Source organism: Macaca mulatta, chromosome 13 (assembly GCF_049350105.2).
Source record: "Macaca mulatta isolate MMU2019108-1 chromosome 13, T2T-MMU8v2.0, whole genome shotgun sequence".
Taxonomy (NCBI): domain Eukaryota; kingdom Metazoa; phylum Chordata; class Mammalia; order Primates; family Cercopithecidae; genus Macaca; species Macaca mulatta.
Window position 1 is genome coordinate 100,181,893 of NC_133418.1, and position 19,430 is coordinate 100,201,322.

The 19,430-nt window shown below is 54.8% G+C and overlaps 1 protein-coding gene across 16 annotated transcripts in view; it reads left to right on the top strand.

Moving 5' to 3' along the window:
* Positions 1–19,430, top strand: part of ADCY3 (adenylate cyclase 3) — a 101,966-nt gene that overhangs the window by 79,282 nt on the left and 3,254 nt on the right. For 6 of the 16 annotated variants that reach the window (XM_028831419.2, XM_077958240.1, XM_077958234.1 and 3 more), the window contains 14 exon segments: positions 49–176; positions 1,735–1,893; positions 3,090–3,267; positions 5,273–5,401; positions 7,341–7,483; positions 7,631–7,792; positions 10,337–10,424; positions 11,301–11,417; positions 13,654–13,913; positions 14,208–14,270; positions 15,749–15,830; positions 17,303–17,461; positions 18,486–18,632; positions 19,199–19,318. In XM_028831419.2, the coding sequence (XP_028687252.2) occupies positions 49–176; positions 1,735–1,893; positions 3,090–3,267; positions 5,273–5,401; positions 7,341–7,483; positions 7,631–7,792; positions 10,337–10,424; positions 11,301–11,417; positions 13,654–13,913; positions 14,208–14,270; positions 15,749–15,830; positions 17,303–17,461; positions 18,486–18,632; positions 19,199–19,318 (1,935 nt within the window). 16 annotated transcript variants of the gene reach the window in all.

The window sequence follows — 19,430 nt, forward strand, 5'->3', positions numbered from 1 at the left end:
CCCGCACTGCTGAGGGGCTGGAGCATAGGCCAGGCCCTCCCCTTTCAGAAATACCACCAGCTGCGGATTAAGATCCTGGGCGACTGCTACTACTGCATCTGCGGCCTGCCTGACTACCGGGAGGACCACGCCGTCTGCTCCATCCTCATGGGGCTCGCCATGGTGGAGGCCATCTCGTAAGTGGGGTGCCTCTGGGAGGGAGGCTCCCAGAGCAAGGGGCCCAACCCTGGGAGAAGCAGGTCTTTTGCGCTGGCCACAGCCCCTGGGTGGGGATCGGCTGGAGGCAAAGACTGTGCCCTGCTGGGACACGGCGCCAGTTGATGGGTGGCACAGGCCCCTGCTCTGGAAGCTGGGACGTGGCTTACCTTCCTCACAGCCCAGGGGAACTGTAAGCCTCCCCCAGCCTGTGGGGCCCGCTTTTCCAGCCTTAGTCCACATATTCCCTTTATACTGGAAGTTGCAGTTGTGAAATTCCTCACGCTTCCTCACACTTGCTAGGACCCCCACAGGGGCTCCCCATCTCTCCTCAGTGTTTTCTCACCATGACCCCCGAAGGCACTGCCCTCTCCATCTTGTGGTGCAGTGACTGTAAGCCCCTGGCAGAGGGTCTCAGGGCTGGGGCTGGAGCCCACCCCAGCCTCTGTGCTCCAGCCTAGGCTGTGAGGGAGGCAGACTCTCCTGCGCTCACTGTCCCCCCTCTTGCCCCTGCTCCAAGTGCGCTTGCAGCTCTCGGATGGGCAGTCCCTCTGGTTGACTTCCAGCCTCTGGGGAACCCGGGGTGACATCAGGCACCAACGCAGAAAGGGAAGCTCCTGCTGAGGCCCCTCCCCCATGAGATGGAGTCCTGGAAGTTGCCCCCCCTTTACCCTCTTCTCCGAGGGGGCAGCTTTGCATTTTTACCGTCTTCCAGGTTAAATCCCATCTAGTATTGCCCTGGAAAGAAAGCAATGTTGGCCGGGTGCGGTGGCTCACGCCTGTAATCCCAGCACTTTGGGAGGCCAAGGCAGGCGGATCACCTGAGGTCTGGAGTTTGAGACCAGTCATGACCAACATGGAGAAACCCCGTCTCTACTAAAAATACAAAATTAGCCGGGTGTGGTGGCACATGCCTGTAGTCCCATCTACTCTGGAGGCTGAGGCAGAACGGCTTTAACCCAGGAGGCAGAGGTGGCTGTGAGCCGAGATCGAGCCATTGCACTCCAGCCTGGGCAACAAGAGTGAAACTCCGTCTCAAAAAATAAAAAGAAAGAAAGAAAGCAATGTGGCCTTTATCCCAGGGGCGGTAGTCCAGGAACTCTAGCATCCTCTCCCTGCCCTGTCAGACACGTTCAGGCAAGGGACTGCTCACCGCTATTTTGTTCACCTCTATGTCTGCAGCACCTCGAACGTGCCTGGCACATACTTGACGCTCAGTGAAATATTAACTGCATGAATGAATAAAAGAGTAATCAGCAGAAAGAAACTGGAGGCCCCTCGGGAAGTGGGGATAGGGAGGAGAGTCGCTTGGTGCCCTCGTCCTGCTGGCCTGTGATGCCTGACTCTGGGCTGGCCCTGGCCTGCCTTATCCCCCACCCAACACCATGGGTTACTGGACTTCAGTGCAGGCAGAAAGCTGTGGGGACCTTGCCAGGCCCCCTCCCGTGGAGGGGAAGAGGCCCACGATGAATTTCTTTTGCAGGCTGGCTGTCTTGTGAAGGCCACGCCCTGACCCTCCTTTCTGTGTGTCCGTGGCAGGTATGTGCGGGAGAAGACCAAGACTGGGGTGGACATGCGTGTGGGGGTGCACACGGGCACCGTGCTGGGGGGCGTCCTGGGCCAGAAGCGCTGGCAGTACGATGTGTGGTCAACTGACGTCACTGTAGCCAACAAGATGGAGGCCGGCGGCATCCCTGGGTGAGTGCCCTTCCGCGGGGGCAGGTGTGAGGACTGGGGCGGGGACTGGACCGTCCCCTCCATACCACAGGGCTGTGACCCTGATGAGGGACAGGGGGCCTCTGAGAAGGTCCCCCCACCACCCCGGAACAGCATTCCTCCTGTCCTGCGCCAGCCCTGGCTAAGGCCGTTCTCACCTGCCTCTTTGGGCCTGATGTTAGATGTGGCTTCTCCTGCCTGGACCCTGCAGTAGCCTGTCCTCCTTTACCCTTTACCCACTTAGGGGGCTGCCCCAGCTCTCCTTATGCCAGCGCCCAGGTCTCCCCAAAGGGAGAGTAATGAGCAGTCGTCAGTGGCGGGCTCAGAGGCAGTGTTTTGCAGGTTGCAGTGCGATTACGTGTCTTACTTGAGCTCCTTTACAGGATCAGTGAGTAATGGAGGCCCTGCCTTTAGCAGGGCCAGGCTGAGGGAGGATCAGCTCAGCCTTCCCCACCTGGGCTGGGCAGCTTCCTTCAGTGGCATTTAGGATTCTTGCGCTCAGTGGTAACTCCTCAGAAACGGGTTTTATTTTCCCTTGGCAGCAGGGGTTGCAACTGAGAAATGTGCAAGGTGGGGGATAATTGGATCTTGTGGCTCACACTTGTAATCCCAGCCCTTTGGGAGGCTTGAGGCGGGTGGATCACCTGAGGTCAAGAGTTTGAGACCAGCCTGACCAACATGAAGAAACCCCATCTCTACTAAAAATACAGAATTAGCCAGGCGTGATGGTGTGCACCTATAATCCCAGCTACTCTGGAGGCTGAGGCAGGAGAATTGCTTAGAACCTGGAAGGCGGAGGTTGCAGTGAGCTGAGATCGCGCCACTGCACTCCATCCTGGGCAACAGGGCAAGACTGTCTTAAAAAAAAAAAAAATCCTTATCACATTTGATCCACTTCACAGTGGATCAAAGATTGAAGAAAGATTGTACTCCTGTGTCGTGGCTCCAACACTGAGGCTGAGATGGGAGTAGGCGTCACACAGCCCACACAACTAGTTAGTGGGCCGCCAAGTGGCAGATACTCCACTTGGCGCCTGCCTCCACTTGGCCACTGCCCCACATGCCCGAGAGACACGGGGCCGAGCAGCAGCCAGTGCATCTGTGGTCCGTGGACTGTCCCCAGGGGTTGTGAGGGCCACCTCCGGCCGGCGCTCAGGGCCTCTCTCTCTGCAATCCAGGCGTGTGCACATCTCCCAGAGCACCATGGACTGCCTGAAAGGGGAGTTTGATGTGGAACCAGGCGATGGGGGCAGCCGCTGTGACTACCTAGAAGAGAAGGGTATTGAAACCTACCTCATCATTGCCTCCAAGCCAGAGGTGAAGAAAACAGCCACCCAGAATGGCCTCAATGGCTCGGTGAGTTCCCCACCCCACCCCCAGATGAGGGGGTTGGAGAGGAGGAGATTAAGGAAAGATGGCAGAAGAGTTGCAGGACCCAGTGGTGGCTGGCTATGAGAGGTGAGTGGCAGGCTGGCACCCTTCCTGAGGGATAGCTGGTTTCTGGGGGGAGACGGTGAGTGTAATTCATGGCAAGTTGCAATGGAGGTGACTGTAGCATATCCCAAGACCACATCCAAAAGGGAGGCACTGGAGGTGTGTTGGTGGCGCCCAGGAGAGCAGCTGGGCTGGAGCTCAGAGTCTCCTGCACGGAGGAAGTGAGTGAAGCCACCGGAGTGACACGGATGCTCAGGGAGAGACTCACAGACGAGGCTGGGAGTGGGGTGACTGGTCATGGGGAAGGAGGACCAAGGCCAGGAAGGTTTCCTGAGTGGGAAATGAGGAAGGAATGAGATAGAAGTCATAGCGCAGGGGTGTCCCATCTTTTGGCTTCTCTGGGCCACATCGGAAGAAGAATTGTCTTGGGCCAAACATCAAATACTGCGGGTTGAACAATCTCGCAGCAGAGCATCCTATGGGCCTGCCCTCTGGTCTGGTCTTCGTGTGGGGCCCCCCGAATATCTACAGACCTGAAGCAGTCAGCAGCTTCCCCAGGCCTGTCCACCAACCCCCAAACACCTCCTGTCAGTCTGATTAGAAACCAACAGCAGGCCGGGCGCGGTGGCTCAAGCCTGTAATCCCAGCACTTTGGGAGGCCGAGGCGGGCGGATCACAAGGTCAGGAGATCGAGACCACAGTGAAACCCCGTCTCTACTAAAAATACAAAAAATTAGCCGGGCGCGGTGGCGGGCGCCTGTAGTCCCAGCTACTCAGGAGGCTGAGGCAGGAGAATGGCGGGAACCCGGGAGGCGGAGCTTGCAGTGAGCCGAGATCGCGCCACTGCACTCCAGCCTGGGCGACAGCGTGAGCCTCCGTCTCAAAAAAAAAAAAAAAAAAAAAAAAAAAAAGAAACCAACAGCAGCTGTTGCAGAAATTGATCCCTTTACCATCCCCTGCTGAATCTGGAGGTGGTTTTATTTTTTGTAATCTCTCGTGTCAAAACCCTTTCCTCCAGTATGGGAGTCCATCTAACAAGACTTGGAATTAAGGAGCGTGGTGGCTGTCAGGGAAATCGTGTCATCTGAGACTGCTCCGTGGCTGAGGCTTTGCCTAATTGTGGCTAAAGCAAAGCCCACTCTGGGGAGGCTGCAGGAGTGTGGCTGATAGACTCCCTGTTCATTCTAGCCTCGATGTCAGTCTCATCCAGTGTCATTTTAAAGGCTTTCTCTGACACCTCCCAAATTTGTATCTCCAGCCCCAGTGGCTTTCCTGCACTCAACATACAGCCACTTGTATGCCTCCATTTGTACATATAATAGGCATCTTAAATGCCACCTGTCCAAAGCTCCTGTCCGCCTTCCCACTCCAAAACCTGCTCTCTCTCGGTCTTCCCATCTCAGTTAATGGCAGTTCCATCCTTTTATTTATAATTGCTCAGATCAGGCCGGGTGCGGTGGCTCAAGCCTGTAATCCCAGCACTTTGGGAGGCCGAGGCAGGCGGATCACGAGGTCAGGAGATCGAGACCATCCTGGCTAACATGGTGAAACCCCGTCTCTACTAAAAATACAAAAAACTAGCCGGGCAAGGTGGTGGGCGCCTGTAGTCCCAGCTACTTGGGAGGCTGAGGCAGGAGAATGGCATAAACCCAGGAGGCGGAGCTTGCAGTGAGCCGAGATCTCGCCACTGCACTCCAGCCTGGGTGACAGAGCAAGACTCCGTCTCAAAAAATAAAAAATAAAAAAAAATGCTCAGACCAAAAAGTTTGAAGTCATCCTTGACACCTCACTTTGCAATCCACAAGCAAGTTCCATGGCCTCCGGTTGCTCTAATCCCACCACTGCCTCCCACACGCTTGTCACTTCCAGCCCTGTCTGTGCCACTTATCCCACCCCCGGATCATGGCTGAGCTCTCCTTTCCTCTAGGCCCTGCCCAATGGAGCACCAGCTTCCTCAAAGTCCAGCTCCCCTGCCCTCATTGAGACCAAGGAGCCCAACGGGAGTGCCCACAGCAGCGGGTCCACATCAGAGAAACCCGAGGAGCAGGATGCCCAGGTATGTGCAGGGCTTAGGGCAGGGGGTCACTGAGGGGCCAGATGCGGGCAGACACCAGGAAGCAATACATTCCTGCAGCAGGAGTCCTATGCTGGGGAGACCTGGCCACCACCCAGGACCTCCTCCTGCTTAGCATTGTAACCATGGGCAGGTCACCCCTCCAGCCCCACAAAACCCTACTGTCTCCTCATCAGTTACATGTTGGGGTGACCTGGAATCCTGTAGATTTGAGATCAGTGAGGACCTCCATGGAAAATTCTATAGGGTCTGAGACAATTTTGGAAGTGAGATTTCAGACCTGGACTCCTCTCTGGCTAGGTTCAAACCCAACAAGTTCCATGCAAGATGGGATATTTCCGCAGCCCCAAAGGCGAGGAAAATTAGCATGCTGTCCCAGAGTGCGGGGTGCCTCTTGGGGAGCACCCAGAACTGGTCCCTGACTGCAGGGCGTCTGGAGTATGTTTCCTGATGGAGGTCAGTGCTGCAGAGATGGGGTGTCTGCCCTGCCGGGGCTGCCAGGCTCACCGTGTGAGGGGGACAGGAGAGCTGGCCCTGGTGCCATTAGAGCAGATGCTGTAGAACAAGATGGTAGACGGGGCTTAGGGTAAATTAGGGTTTTCTCAAGTCCCCCAACATTCAGCAACTTTTCCTTATTGCAGTTTTCTTGAGAGAAAGTGGAGGTACAGACTCAAGGCACTCACTAGCAAGGAGGACACAGATACAGCTTTAGCAGCCTGTGATTTTTCGGGCCCTGAGCCTTAGCCAGGCCCACGCTGCTCCCGGATCTGCTTCAGGAACAGGTTCCTGCTGCTGCCACAGACCATCCATGTGATTTTACAGAAGAGGAAGATGTGGCTGGGGAAACATTATCTGGGGTCAAACTGTCAACCAGTGGCACACCTGTGCCGATGCTTAAGACCAGGAAGTTTTTTTTTTTTTAGATGGAGTCATGCTCTGTCGCCCAAGCTGGAGTGCAGTGGCGTGATCTTGGCTCACTGCAACCTCTGCCTCCTGGGTTCAAGTGATTCTCCTGCCTCAGCCTCCCGAGTAGCTGGGATTACAGGCGTGCACCACCATGCCTGGCTGATTTTTGTGTTTTTAGTAAAGACAGGATTTTACTGTGTTGGCCAGTCTGGTCTCAAACTCCTGACCTCAAGTGATCCACCCACCTCAGCCTCCCGGAGTGCTGGGATGATAGGCGTGAGTCACCACGCCCGGCCCCAGGGAGTCTTGACTGTGGCTCCCAGATGCACTGTTGAACCCGTTCAGACAACTCTCAGCTATTGAGCGTGCCAGTCTCAGTGATTGTTTAGACTGATGGCTGTGTCATCACAGCCAGGATTCCTGTTTTTGGAGTTGATACTTCTTCCTTGGAACTGGGAATAAAATGGTAATGGGTGCCCCAGCTCCACCTACCCGCCCCTCGTCAGCCCTCTAGTGATGAGAACATTCTTTTCTCTCCCATCGCTTCCCCCTCAGATCTTCCTTTGCAAATGAGCCAGATGGGAGTTCCTTTAATAGTTCCCTGAAGCCCTAGAGCTGGGAGCCATTCATGTCCCCAGGGTGCCGATGTATATGGCCCCCACATCTACACAGCAGGAAGTGCCAGGACTGTCCCAACCCGCAGCTGTCTCTATTACAAGTCTCCTACTCGGGAGCCAGGAGCTCCCTACAATGCTGTCATTCGCGACCGCCCCTGCAGAGCTCTGGTGGGGCCCAGGGAGCCAGGAAGGCCTGGAGCGTTGGGTGTAGACCCAGGCCACATGGAGCCACATGGGAGCATGGGGAGGACTTCCCGGAAAGGGATTATGGAGCTGGAGGGATTGGTCCTCCGAGTATGCCCTCTTTTGTTCCTTTCCTCCTCCACCTCCGTCTTTCTCAGCTCCTCCCTGTCACTCTGTCCCATCTGCCCCACTCACGCTGCCTCCCTGGCTCACAGGCTGACAACCCCTCATTCCCCAACCCGCGCCGGAGGCTGCGCCTGCAGGACCTGGCTGACCGAGTGGTGGACGCCTCCGAAGACGAGCACGAGCTCAACCAGCTGCTCAACGAGGCCCTGCTGGAGCGAGAGTCTGCCCAAGTGTAAGCGCCACCCGGAGGCGTCCAGGCCCACCGCTCCTCCCGGGCCCTGACAAGGGATTCAGGAAACCGGGCATCCCAAATACGGCCCCCCTGCTAGGCCGAGGCAGGTGTGGCATTTGGGATTCATGGGGCTTGTTCCCACTGCAGAGTAAAGAAGAGAAACACCTTCCTCCTGTCCATGCGGTTCATGGACCCTGAGATGGAAACACGCTACTCGGTGGAGAAGGAGAAGCAGAGTGGGGCTGCCTTCAGCTGCTCCTGCGTCGTCCTGCTCTGCACGGCTCTGGTCGAGATACTCATCGACCCCTGGTGAGGGAGGGCAGGGCCACAGGTTTCCTCGGCTGCGGCGGTGCCGGGAGGCAGGCATCTCAGCGGGAGCCTCACATTGGGGAGCAAGCCTTGTCTCTGCTCCCTGACCCACTGGGACGGTCCCACGGGCTCCAAGAGTGCTAGATGGCACCCTGGGCTTCCTTCCTTTATGTCGCCCCAGGTTTTGGAGCAGTCCTAGTGTCAGAATGGGGATCTGGCCAGGATCGAGAGAGCTGAGGAACAGAGGCCTCCAGAAGGCTGGAGACCTTGGCTGGATGGGCCCACAGTGATTCTTGGGACAAAGATGGGGACACTGCATCAGCCTCAGTCACCAAGGCTGACCTGGCCCCTTTCTTGGCTCATCTTGATATAGATTTTAGGCTCTGGGCACAGACTGACCCCCTCTCTAACACAGCAGCAGGCCCTCCAGGGCAAGGTGGGCCTCCTGGAGTCCCCAGCCGGTGAAGCCCTGTCTGAGGGTGATGACCACTGTCTCGTTCTCCCTTTCTCCCCTCGGCCAGTCGGGGATTCCCCGTCACAGAGGATTACTCCTGACAAACTGTAATCCTGCTGGGAGCCTTGGGCTCGGTCACACCATCTAAGATTGTGGGTGTGTGACCATGTGCAGGTCACTGCAGGCTCCGGCACCATCTGTTTCCTCCTCTGTGAAATGAGGAGAACAAACCCTGCCCCAGCTGACACTCAGGACTGTGGTGAGGCTCAAATTCACTGATTCCATGAGTATCGACTGGTTGTCTGCTTCGTGTCTGGCGATCAGGGGCTGGCTGGGGCCATGGCAGTGATGCGGCATACAGAAACCCCTGCTCTCGTGAGACCTGGGTTCTGGCAGGGGAAGCTATAGGCATAAGCAATTAAACAAGTAAAATACGCATCCATGCAGGAGTAAGTACTGCAGATCCAGGGCGGGCAAGGAAGGAAGTGGGTATGCTGCCCGGGGGCTTTGCTTTGTTTGCATTTTGATGTGGGATGATCAGAGCAGGCCTTGCTGGCAGAGTAATATTTCAGTAATGCCCGGAAGCAGGTGAGGGGTGAGGCTTCTGCTATCTGGGGGACACCTGCTTCGGATAGAGGTGCTGAGGCTGGAGTGGCCTGGCCCCTGGAGGCATGGTGAGGAGGCATTGCAGCGGGAACAGGGGCCACTGGAAGGAGTAGCAGGAGTCCAGCTCAGAGACGTGGGGCCTCAGACGCCACCGCAGGGCGCCAGATTCCACTCTTAACACAGGAGGCTGCCGGAACAAGGGAGCAAAGGAGTCCCTCGTTGTGACCTATGCCCGGAGAGGCTCACTTCTGCTGAGAACAGCGCTTAGTGAGCACAGCGGGAGCAGTGAGACCAGAGGAGACCTGATAGTGACCCAGACAAGCCACTGCAACCAGGCCAGGCTGAGGAGAGAGGAGGATCAGTGGTTGGATTCTGAATTTTCTGGATTGACGAATGGATGCTCAATGTATTTTGGAGACAGAACTGACAGGATTTGCTGGCAGATTGGTTGTGGGGCATGAGTGTGGAGTTAAGGACGTCTCCTGGGCTTCTGATCTGAGCAACTGGCAGGACGGGGGTGCCAAGATGGGGACGAGGTGGCAAGACGAAAGTGCAGACGCAAAGATCAGGAGTTCGGTTTGGGATGCGTGAAGTTTTTAATGCCCACGAGCCAAGGAGGCCAGAGTCCATGATCTGGAGTTGAGAGGGCCGGTGGGGTTGGAGATGTGAACCTGGCGTCGCCAGCATGCAGGCTGTGCGGTAACACGAGACTCGCTGAGCTCAAGGCAGCGTGTCCAGATGCAGGGACGGAAAAGTACCAGCAGGGACTCAAGAAACCAAATGAGAAAAGTGTCTCAAGGAGGGGCGAGAGGTGACTGAAAATGGGACGTGGATTTAGCTACCAGGAGGCTTCTGGGGCTCTTGGCAAGAGCACTTTCCAGGGAGGGATTAAATGGGGATGGGTGTGAGCAGAGGGTATGGAAGGCAGGTTTCCTGGAGTCATCGGGTTAAGGTGGATGTGTTAAGAGTGTGTCCACAGTGAAGCTGGGGGTGGCTGCCATAGGCGGACTCTTAGCAGCCCCCGGCAGCGAGGGAGCGATGCTGCTCTGTGCTCTGTCCCTTTAGCACAGCGACATGGCCGGGGCGCATTCCTAAGATCCCTGCCCAAGTTTATCCTGGGCTGTGCCCAGGCCACCTGTGAGTTGTTCTCTCTCTGGGAAATGTCCCAGGCAGCAGCTGCAGCTGGAGAGTGGCCGCTCCCAGGCCAGCACTCAGCTGGCAGCCCCTCTCATCAGGGCCTTTGTCCCGTTCTGCACGGCAGGCAGCAGCAATTCCCTGGCACTGCATGGAGCTGTACAGGCATGGGCTCGTGTTGTGCTGAGAGGCCTTCCCATCCCCTGCCCCCTGCCCCTGCCCCCTGTCCCCCGCCCCCTGTCCCTTGTCCCCCATCCCCTGCCCCTTGTCCCCCATCCCCTGCCTCCTAGCCCCTCACCGCATCTCACTGTCCCCTCTGGCCCCTCCCAATTGTCTTCTCTTTGTCACAGGCTAATGACAAACTATGTGACCTTCGTGGTGGGTGAGATTCTGCTCCTCATCCTGACCATCTGCTCCCTGGCTGCCATCTTTCCCCGGGTAAGAGGCACTTTTCTGCTGAGCTTGGAAGCGTCTGGAAGTGAGTGGCACTCCCTGTAAAACTGGGTGGTGATGGAGTTATTCTTTCTGTCAAATCCTGACAGACAGACACTCTTCTGTTAGGATGGTCCAGGCACTTGCCCATCCATTCATTCACCATCAGCAGAGCACTCCCTCTGGCTGGGCCACCAGGCCGTGGCGGGCTGGTGCTGGGCCATAGTGGACTGTGGCAGGCTGTGGCTGGCCGATGGTGGGCCTTGGTTGGGCCGTGGCTGGGCTGTGGCAGGCCGTGGCGCTGCAGCACACATGAGTACAGCAGAGTCTGGGTACACAGGAACCTGGGTAGAGAAGCAGTTAGAGGGCCAGCTGGAGGGTGGGCTGGCCCTGACTGTGAAGGCCCTTAGAAGCCAGACTAAAAGGATTAAAACTTCCTCCTGTACGGCACTGGGGTACCAAGCAGAGGTTTTTTTTATCAGAATGACAAAGGTAAAGCAGTGTTTAGGAACATGAATCTCACAGGTGGCTCGCCAGGTCACTTGGAGCCAGGACAGGCAGGAGTAGCTGACCAGAGACAGCAGCCCTGAACATTGTTCTCTGCCCTGGCCTCACCTCGTCACCGCATGTGCTGTGGAGAGGGCTGCGAGCTGGAAGCTGTGCTGTTGCACAGGCACCTGGAGGAGGTCCAGCGCTGCGCCAGAACTCCCATGCCCTCTTCTCAGCTCTGCCCCTTTGTCAGCTGTCGGGCGACTCCCAGGCAGAGCCCCTTTTGAGGCTCCTGGAACTGGAATATGGGAGCAGCCTGAGTTGCTGGCAGTCACGTCTGCAGGAGAAAGGGCTGGCAAAGGCTCACGGCCCTTGAAATTCCATTCCTTCTAGGCCTTTCCTAAGAAGCTTGTGGCCTTCTCGACTTGGATTGACCGGACCCGCTGGGCCAGGAACACCTGGGCCATGCTCGCCATCTTCATCCTGGTGATGGCAAATGTCGTGGACATGGTGAGCTCCTGCTGTCCTTGTTGAAGGGACGCCCCTATTCTCAGTGGAGAAGGGCTTCTGTTTGGGTCACACGAGCAGTTTCTCAATCCGTCCCTCCACTGTCATGTAGCTTTGGAGTGGCTCCTAGGTTCCCAAACACATCATCCCTGCCTAGTGGAAGGAGTCTTGTCCCTGTCATCCAGGGATCCTCTGGGATGGACTTGTTTCCTTGAAACTCCTCTCCCAGAGTCCAAGAGCCCAGTTCCATGTGCCCAGGCCTGTGTGTGCTAGGTGCCTTATGTATGTTGATTCATTTAATCTGTGAGAAAGTCCTGAGCAATTGTTCTAGTATCTGCAGTTTCATATGGAGAAACAAACGCTCAAAAAGAGTAATCAGCTGGGCACGGTGACTCACACCTGTAATCCCAGCACTTTGGGAGGCTGAGGCGAGTACATCACGAGGTCAGGAGTTTGAGACCAGCCTGGGCAAAATGGTGAAACCCCATCTCTACTAAAAATACAAAAATTAGCCAGGCATGGTGGTGCACACCTGTAATCCCAGCTACTCGGGAGGCTGAGGCAGGAGAATCGCTTGAACCCCGGAGGCAGAGGTTGCAGTGAGCTGAGATTGTGCCACTACATTCCAACCTGGGTGAAAAGTGAGACTCTGTCTCAAAAAAGTAAATAAATAATAATAATTCCCTTGCTCTAGGTCACACAGCCAGGAAGTGACAGAATCCAGAATGGAGGCAGTTCTAAGTCCTGGTCCTGTGTGTTCTTCCTCCCTGAGGGGGCAGCCAAATGCTTTCTTGGGGAGAAGGGACAGGAGTTGGGAGCCCAGATCTATTGGTTTAGAACCACTGGGCACGTATTGAGCACTACACGCCTGGAGCTGTCATCGATGTTCTCTTGTCAGTTGTCACGGCCTCCTCTAATTGTCGAAGTACCATATACACTCTCTTCCTTTTTTTCTAATTTAATGTTATTGTTGCATTTTAACAATTGGAGCACAGGAATACAACCAGCATGGAGACTTATTCTGGCAGTGGTATAAGTGAAAAAGCTCCAGGGCTGCAGCTAATCAGAGGTCCAATGAGGGCTGGGCGCGGTGGCTCATGCTTGTAATTCCAGCACTTTGGGAGGCTGAGGCGGGCGGATCACTTGAGGTCAGGAGTTCGAGACCAGCCTGGCCAACATGGTGAAACCCCATCTCTACTAAAAATACAAGAATTAGCCAGGCACAGTGGCACGCACCTGTAATTCCAGTTACTTGGGCAGCTGAGGCAGGAGAATCGCTTGAACCTGGGAGGTGGAGGTCGCGGTGAGCCAAGAACGCACCACTGCACTCTGGCCTGGGCGACAGAGCGAGACTCCATCTCAAAAAAAAAAAAAAAAGTCCCATTGGAATGAGGAGTTAGGGGCTCCAGAGCCTACCTTGGCCAGGGGTTGCTGGTGCCCACTACCCAGGGAAGGGAAGCCCCAAGCCCCCTGCATGTCACAATACGCCTAGAACCTGGCACCCAGGTGTGGGGGTCACCACTGCACAGGGTCCTGGACACTGGGATGCTGTCACTGCACAGGGTCCAGGACACCTAGAGATGCTGTCACTCATGAAGGAGTAAAGCTTAGGGAGGTGCAACAACTGCTCATGCTAGAATATAGATATGCCAGGAATCACGCAAGCAAGACAAGCCCTCGTGGGTGAAAGTTACAAAAACGTGGGGTTGATTCTGATTGTGGATACACTTTCTCCCGGCCACATCTGCCCAGTAGCAGAACCAGTGAAGACTCCAGAAGACAGAGTGTCCCCCCAGTGGAAGGGTTTGGGCAGAGACTAGCTGTCATCACGGGGAGGCTGTGAGTGGAGCTCATGGCCCCGTGGTGCCTCCTGAAGCAACAGTGTGATGTGGGGAAGAACATGTTGGATTTGAAGCCTAAAGACTTGGCTCCTACTTCTGGCTTTTCTGCTTGCTAATTGTGTTTGGGCAAATCTGGCCTGAGTTTTCTGTACAACAGGCACAGTACTAAAAATACTCGAGAGTTTTTGTGAATGTCAAATGAGGCAACAGCAAGGCTCTTAGCTGCAGTTACTAACTTTCGTATGATTCGTCCCTAGTAAATTTCCCCATCTTTCCCGGTGTTTCTGGGGGAGCCCTGGGAGGTGGCAGCTGAGTGCACATTGCCATGCACAGCTCTCTGTGACCAGCACCTGCTGTTCTCTTGAACGTGTGTCCCCTCCTGCCATCCTGGCCTCCAGCTCAGCTGTCTCCAGTACTACACAGGACCCAGCAACGCGACAGCAGGGATGGAGACGAAGGGCGGCTGCCTGGAGAACCCCAAGTATTACAACTACGTGGCCGTGCTGTCTCTCATCGCCACCATCATGCTGGTGCAGGTCAGCCACATGGTGAAGCTCACGCTTATGCTGCTCGTCGCGGGCGCCGTGGCCGCCATCAACCTCTACGCCTGGCGCCCCGTCTTCGATGAATACGACCACCGGCGTTTTCGGGAGCATGAGTAAGATGAAGCGCGACTGGGGATCTGTATTGTCTCCTTCCTCCCACCCACAAAGTCCTCAGCTGAGCTCATGGGCCTGTGCTGAGGTGGCTTTCTGCCACTAGGGGTCCTCAGAGGCTTGTTCAAGAGCCAGAGTTCCTGGCCGCTCACAGACGCATCACTGGTTGGCTAGGACCCGGGAATAGATTCTTCCCATTGTCCCCGAGTGGAGGACTTGGGATACCCCGGTGTCTGGCTGGGCATCAGGCTCTTGTTCCCAGATGCAGCCTGACTGTGCTGTTATCTGTCCAGCAGCTTACCTATGGTGACCTTAGAGAAGATGCAGGGATTCACCCCTGGGCTCAACGGCACTGACAGGTAAGGGCCACAGCTTCCCCTCCTGGCCTGCCCTCACAGTCCCTCTTCTAGAGACAGGAATACAACAGGCCCAAGCCCTGTGATCTCACCCTCCAGGAGGCACGTGACCTAGCACATCCAGGTTAGAGGAGCTGGCATGGGTTCCTCCAGGAGGGCGGCAGCAGAGGCAGGATGATTCTGATAGGGACCTGGACATCCAGGCCTCTGCGTGAAGGGCAGTGAGGCTTGGAGGGCAGCAGCAGTGCAGTGAGGAGGGAAGGAACTGCCAGGTGGATGGCAGCTGCATGTAACTGGCTGACAGGACAGACAAGCAGCAGGAAAATGAGGAGGGAGGAACACGCTTTGGATTTAGACCTGGCTTCTGAGCCTGCAGCAGGCAGTAATTCTCTGTGGGTCACAGGCAGGTCAGTTTCCATGAGTGGCAGTTTCATCTCTTGAGGAGGATACTGAAGCAGAAGTTCTCTAAGGTCCCTGCCAGTGCCAAGGTTTTAAAATTTTATGACTCAGTGACTTGAATGAGACCTTCAAGAAAGTTTAGAAATAAAAAGATGACCTAATAGAAGAGGGGTAAGACCTGCATAGCCCTTCACAAAAGAAGAACTCTAAATGGCCACTAATAAATGGCACTCAAGTAATCAAGGAAATGCCAGTCACACCCTAATGAAATACCATCACACATGTACTGGTCCAGATAAGTCTGACAGTATCAAGTACAGCAGTAACTCTTACACTCCTGATGGGAGTATGAGTTAGTACAGGCACGTTAGAAAATATTTTGATCTATTTAGTAAGGCTGAAAATAAACCTGTGTCCCAGCAATTCCACTCCTACATACACGCCCACGCAGACGTGTGTATATGTGTGTATATATATGTATCTTAGAGAAATTCATGCACATACTCATGTCCCAGGATATCTGTATGAGAATATCCAAGGTGGCACTGTTCGTAATAGACATACCCCCTCCCTCAAAACAAATGAAAACAACCCAAATGACATCAACAGGAAATGGATACATAACTGGTATATTCATGTAGCGAAATACCATACAGTAATGGAAACTAACCACAGCTCCACATAAAAATATGGACGAATGACATAAAAAGCCATGGTGAGATTGTACCCCAGTCCCGTGGCTATGAAATCCCATCACTGATGTCTCTTCTGCAAATTCCTGCATGGTCGTAGCTACCTCTGTGATCAGTCAGGCAATGCAGTGTTTCTTAAACACCTGGGGAGCAGCCCTGATGTAAATACCAGGCGTAGCCAGGAGGGGCCAGGGGCTGCCCGGCTGTTGGAGAGGAGGCCAGTGAGTTAAGAAAGCTTTACTGCCCAGGGGGAGCCCGACTTGATGTGAAAGGGCCTAAGGAGCTGGGGTGAGCTCTGGGGCTGGGGTGGCAGGAAGCAACACCGTCTAGTCGGAGGGAATCAGGCCCCCTCCGGGAGGCCCTTTCAGTTGCACGCGCTCTGCCCGGCAGGCTGCCCCTGGTGCCTTCCAAGTACTCCATGACGGTGATGGTGTTCCTCATGATGCTGAGCTTCTACTACTTCTCCCGCCATGTGAGTGCCACCTGCACGATCCCCGCTCTGTGCCCACAACCCACAGGGCCTCCTGAGCAGCAGCCCTGGGACCTAAGAGCCCAAGCTCCTAAGGACTGCGGCTTCCCTTTACCCACCCCACACGTGAGCCTGGTCAGGCCACTGCCTTTTCTATATTCAGGCTCCTTCCTCAGTCACACAGGAAGACAGTGCCTCACCTCTTCCATCCGACCCCCTCCAGGATGGTGAAGGAAGCATGGGAGTGAGGGCGGGAGGGGACAGAGCGAAGGCACAAACATCTTGAATCAAATCTCTATCCCCTAGGCCAGGGGCTCATGGCCCCTGCACTCCCCATGGCGCTGAGGGACATTAGCACAACTGACCACGGAGCCGGGAGAGAAAGGGAAGGGAGCTGATGGACTTTCTGTTGGGTTAAAAGGAAAAGAGAAGGCTGGGTGCAGTGGCTTATTTTGGGAGGCTGAGGTGGAGGACCAGTTGATTCCAGGAGTCTGAGACCAGCCTGGGCAACATGGTGAAACCCTGTCTCTACTAAAAAATACAAAAATTAGCCAGGCATGGTGGCCCGTGCCTGTAATCCCAGCTACTTGGGGGGTTGAGACAGGAGGATTGCTTGAATCTGGGAGGTTGAGGCTGCAGTAAGCTGAGATCACACCACTGCACTCCAGCCTGGGTGACAAGTGACCGCCCCCCTCCACCAACCCCACAACAGAGGAAAAGGGAGGAAAGAGGGAGGAGAAAGAACCTCTGTACTTCCGGCTCAGTGTTAGCTCAAGTGCCCCCTAGTGACTTTCCAGGGAAGTACAGCCTTCCCAAGCCACTTCTCATCCAAATAGCACCTGCTTAGAAAGGGGACTCCCCCCTGAGCTGGGAGATCCCCACTGCTGCCACCTCCACGAGACAGACCTGCAGCTGAAATTAGGTCCCAGAAGGCCTCCTGGATATCTGCTGTAACTATGGGGGCTGGAAACTGCACCGCACTATTGGGTGGCCTTTTGATGAGGGGGAATCCTTGCAGGGTCTTACTTCCCTTGCCATTTAGCCATCTTCCCTCCAGCCTTTCCAAGGGGAGCTCCTCTATTCATGTTCCTGTTTTTCTTCTTTTTTTGAGACTGAGTCTCACTCTGTCGCCCAGGCTGGAGTCTAATGGTGCAATCTTGGCTCACTGCAACCTCTGCCTCCTGGGTTCAAGTGATTCTTCTGCCTCAGCCTCCCGAGTAGCTGGGATTACAGGTTGCCCGCCACCATGCCTGGTGAATTTTTGTATTTTTAGTAGGGACAGGGTTTCACCATATTGACCAGGCTGGTCTTGAACTCCTGACCTCAGGTGATCCGCCTGCCTCGGCCTCCCAAAGTGCTGGGATTACAGGCTGTTCAACCTCCCAGATTCAAGCAATGCCTGGCTGTTCCCGTTTTTCATCCTTCTATCCAGTGGCCAGCTCAGAGCACATGCCTCGCCTTGTCTGTGTCTGTAGGTAGAAAAACTGGCACGGACACTTTTCTTGTGGAAGATTGAGGTCCACGACCAGAAGGAACGTGTCTACGAGATGCGACGCTGGAACGAGGCCTTGGTCACCAACATGTTGCCTGAGCACGTGGCACGCCATTTCCTGGGGTCCAAGAAGAGAGATGAGGTGAGGGGTGTGGCCTCAGCCCGGAACCATGAGGCCATGCATCTCCATCTGTTCTTTGTTTCAGGGAACCCCCCTGGGCCCAGGCCTTCTCAGGGACAGGGGACTGGGGCCAGGTAGGGCTGAACCTAAACAGCAAACACAATATAAGCAAAAGAGGAGTTTCTCCGGCCTCTTGTAAAGGGTACTGCTGTAGGCATGGTGACGTGGGCCATACAGCTCTGAGGCCATGTGTCAGAAGACAAGACTTATTGCTAGAGCCCACCCTTCTGTTGCCTGTGAACTTCGCCAAAGTGGTTCCCAGCTCCACAGTACCCTCTTCCTCACAGCTGGGGCTATTAGAGGAACTAGAGAAGCTGTTTTAAAATTTATTCAAAGTAGTGGCCAGGCACAGTGGCTCACGCCTGTAATCCCAGCACTCTGGGAGGCCGAGGTCGGTGGATCACCTGAGGTCAGGAGTTTGAGACCAGCCTGGGCAACATATAGTGAAACCCCTGTCTCTACTAAAAATACAAAAATTAACTGGATGTGGTGGTGCACACCTGTCGTCCCAGCTACTTGGGAAACTGAGACAGGAGAATCACTTGAACCTGGAAGTGGAGGTTGCAGTGAATCGAGATTGTGCCACTCTACTCCAGCCTGGGCGACAGAACAAGACTCTGTCTCTCAAGAAAAAAAAAAAAAAGTAGCAATGAGCTATTTTTAAATTATTCAGAGTTGGGATAATCTACAGCCGGGCATGGTGGCATGTGCCTGTGGTCCCAGATACCTGGTGTTTGAGGCCGCAGTGCGTTTCAATTGTACCTAATCGTGCTTGTTTATTGCCACTGCACTCCAGGCTGGGAAACATAGCAAGACCCAGACTCTTTAAAAAAAAAAAAAAAAAAAAAAAGAGGCTGGGATAATCTGACTGATGTGTGAATACAAAAAGCTGAGTACACATGTCGTGTGTGGAAAACAGATGCATTTCTCCAGCACATCATCCAGTCAGACATGCTTTGAGCACTTTGGCCCTGCCTCTTTTTAGGAGCTGTACAGCCAGACGTATGATGAGATTGGAGTCATGTTTGCCTCCCTGCCCAACTTTGCTGACTTCTACACAGAGGAGAGCATCAACAATGGCGGTATCGAGTGTCTGCGTTTCCTCAATGAAATCATCTCGGATTTTGACTCTGTGAGTCCCCACCCCGCACTCTGGCGATGAAGCCGGCCCACTCCACATCACATCCTAGGATAGGCTGCAGAGGCCAGAGAAACTGGCTCCATCATCCCAGATAAGCCCCTTCTGCAATACACAGACTTCTGCAGCCACCTGGAACTACTGGGCTGGGGAAGGGGAGGGGAGGTGGGAGCCCAGGAACTCACCCACAGGGTCACAGGGTAAGGACTGGCCAAGCAACAGCTGGAGACCTCTCTGTCCTGGGACCCTCTCCTCAAATTCAGAGCTAGTCAGCATTGATTGGGTAACCTGTATACCAGGGAGAATGCTTTTCCACACGCGCGCAGCCCGCCTAGGAGACTTATTTTATGTCAGTGTTGAGGTTGTGGAAATTGAGGCCCAGAATGTCAGGGAGTTCTCCCAGGGTCACGTGGCAGATGAGCGGTAGACTAAGTAAGAACTTTGATAGGAAAGTGTCTCTTGGGTTTAGTGGGGTCCTTGTAAACAGGTACATCTGTCACTGGGTTGGGTCATTCATCTGCCTTGACTGCTGACAATTCTTTTCTGAATCCTGGCCCCAGCTCCTGGACAATCCCAAGTTCCGGGTGATCACCAAGATCAAAACCATTGGCAGCACGTACATGGCAGCTTCAGGAGTCACCCCTGACGTCAACACTAATGGCTTTGCCAGCTCCAACAAGGTAGCTAACCCCAATAGCCAGAGAGGAGACGAGGCTCTGCCCCCAGGCAAGAGATTGGCAGCCCAGACCTAGCATGTGGGAAACAAGAACTGCTGTGCAAAGGAGTCCCAGA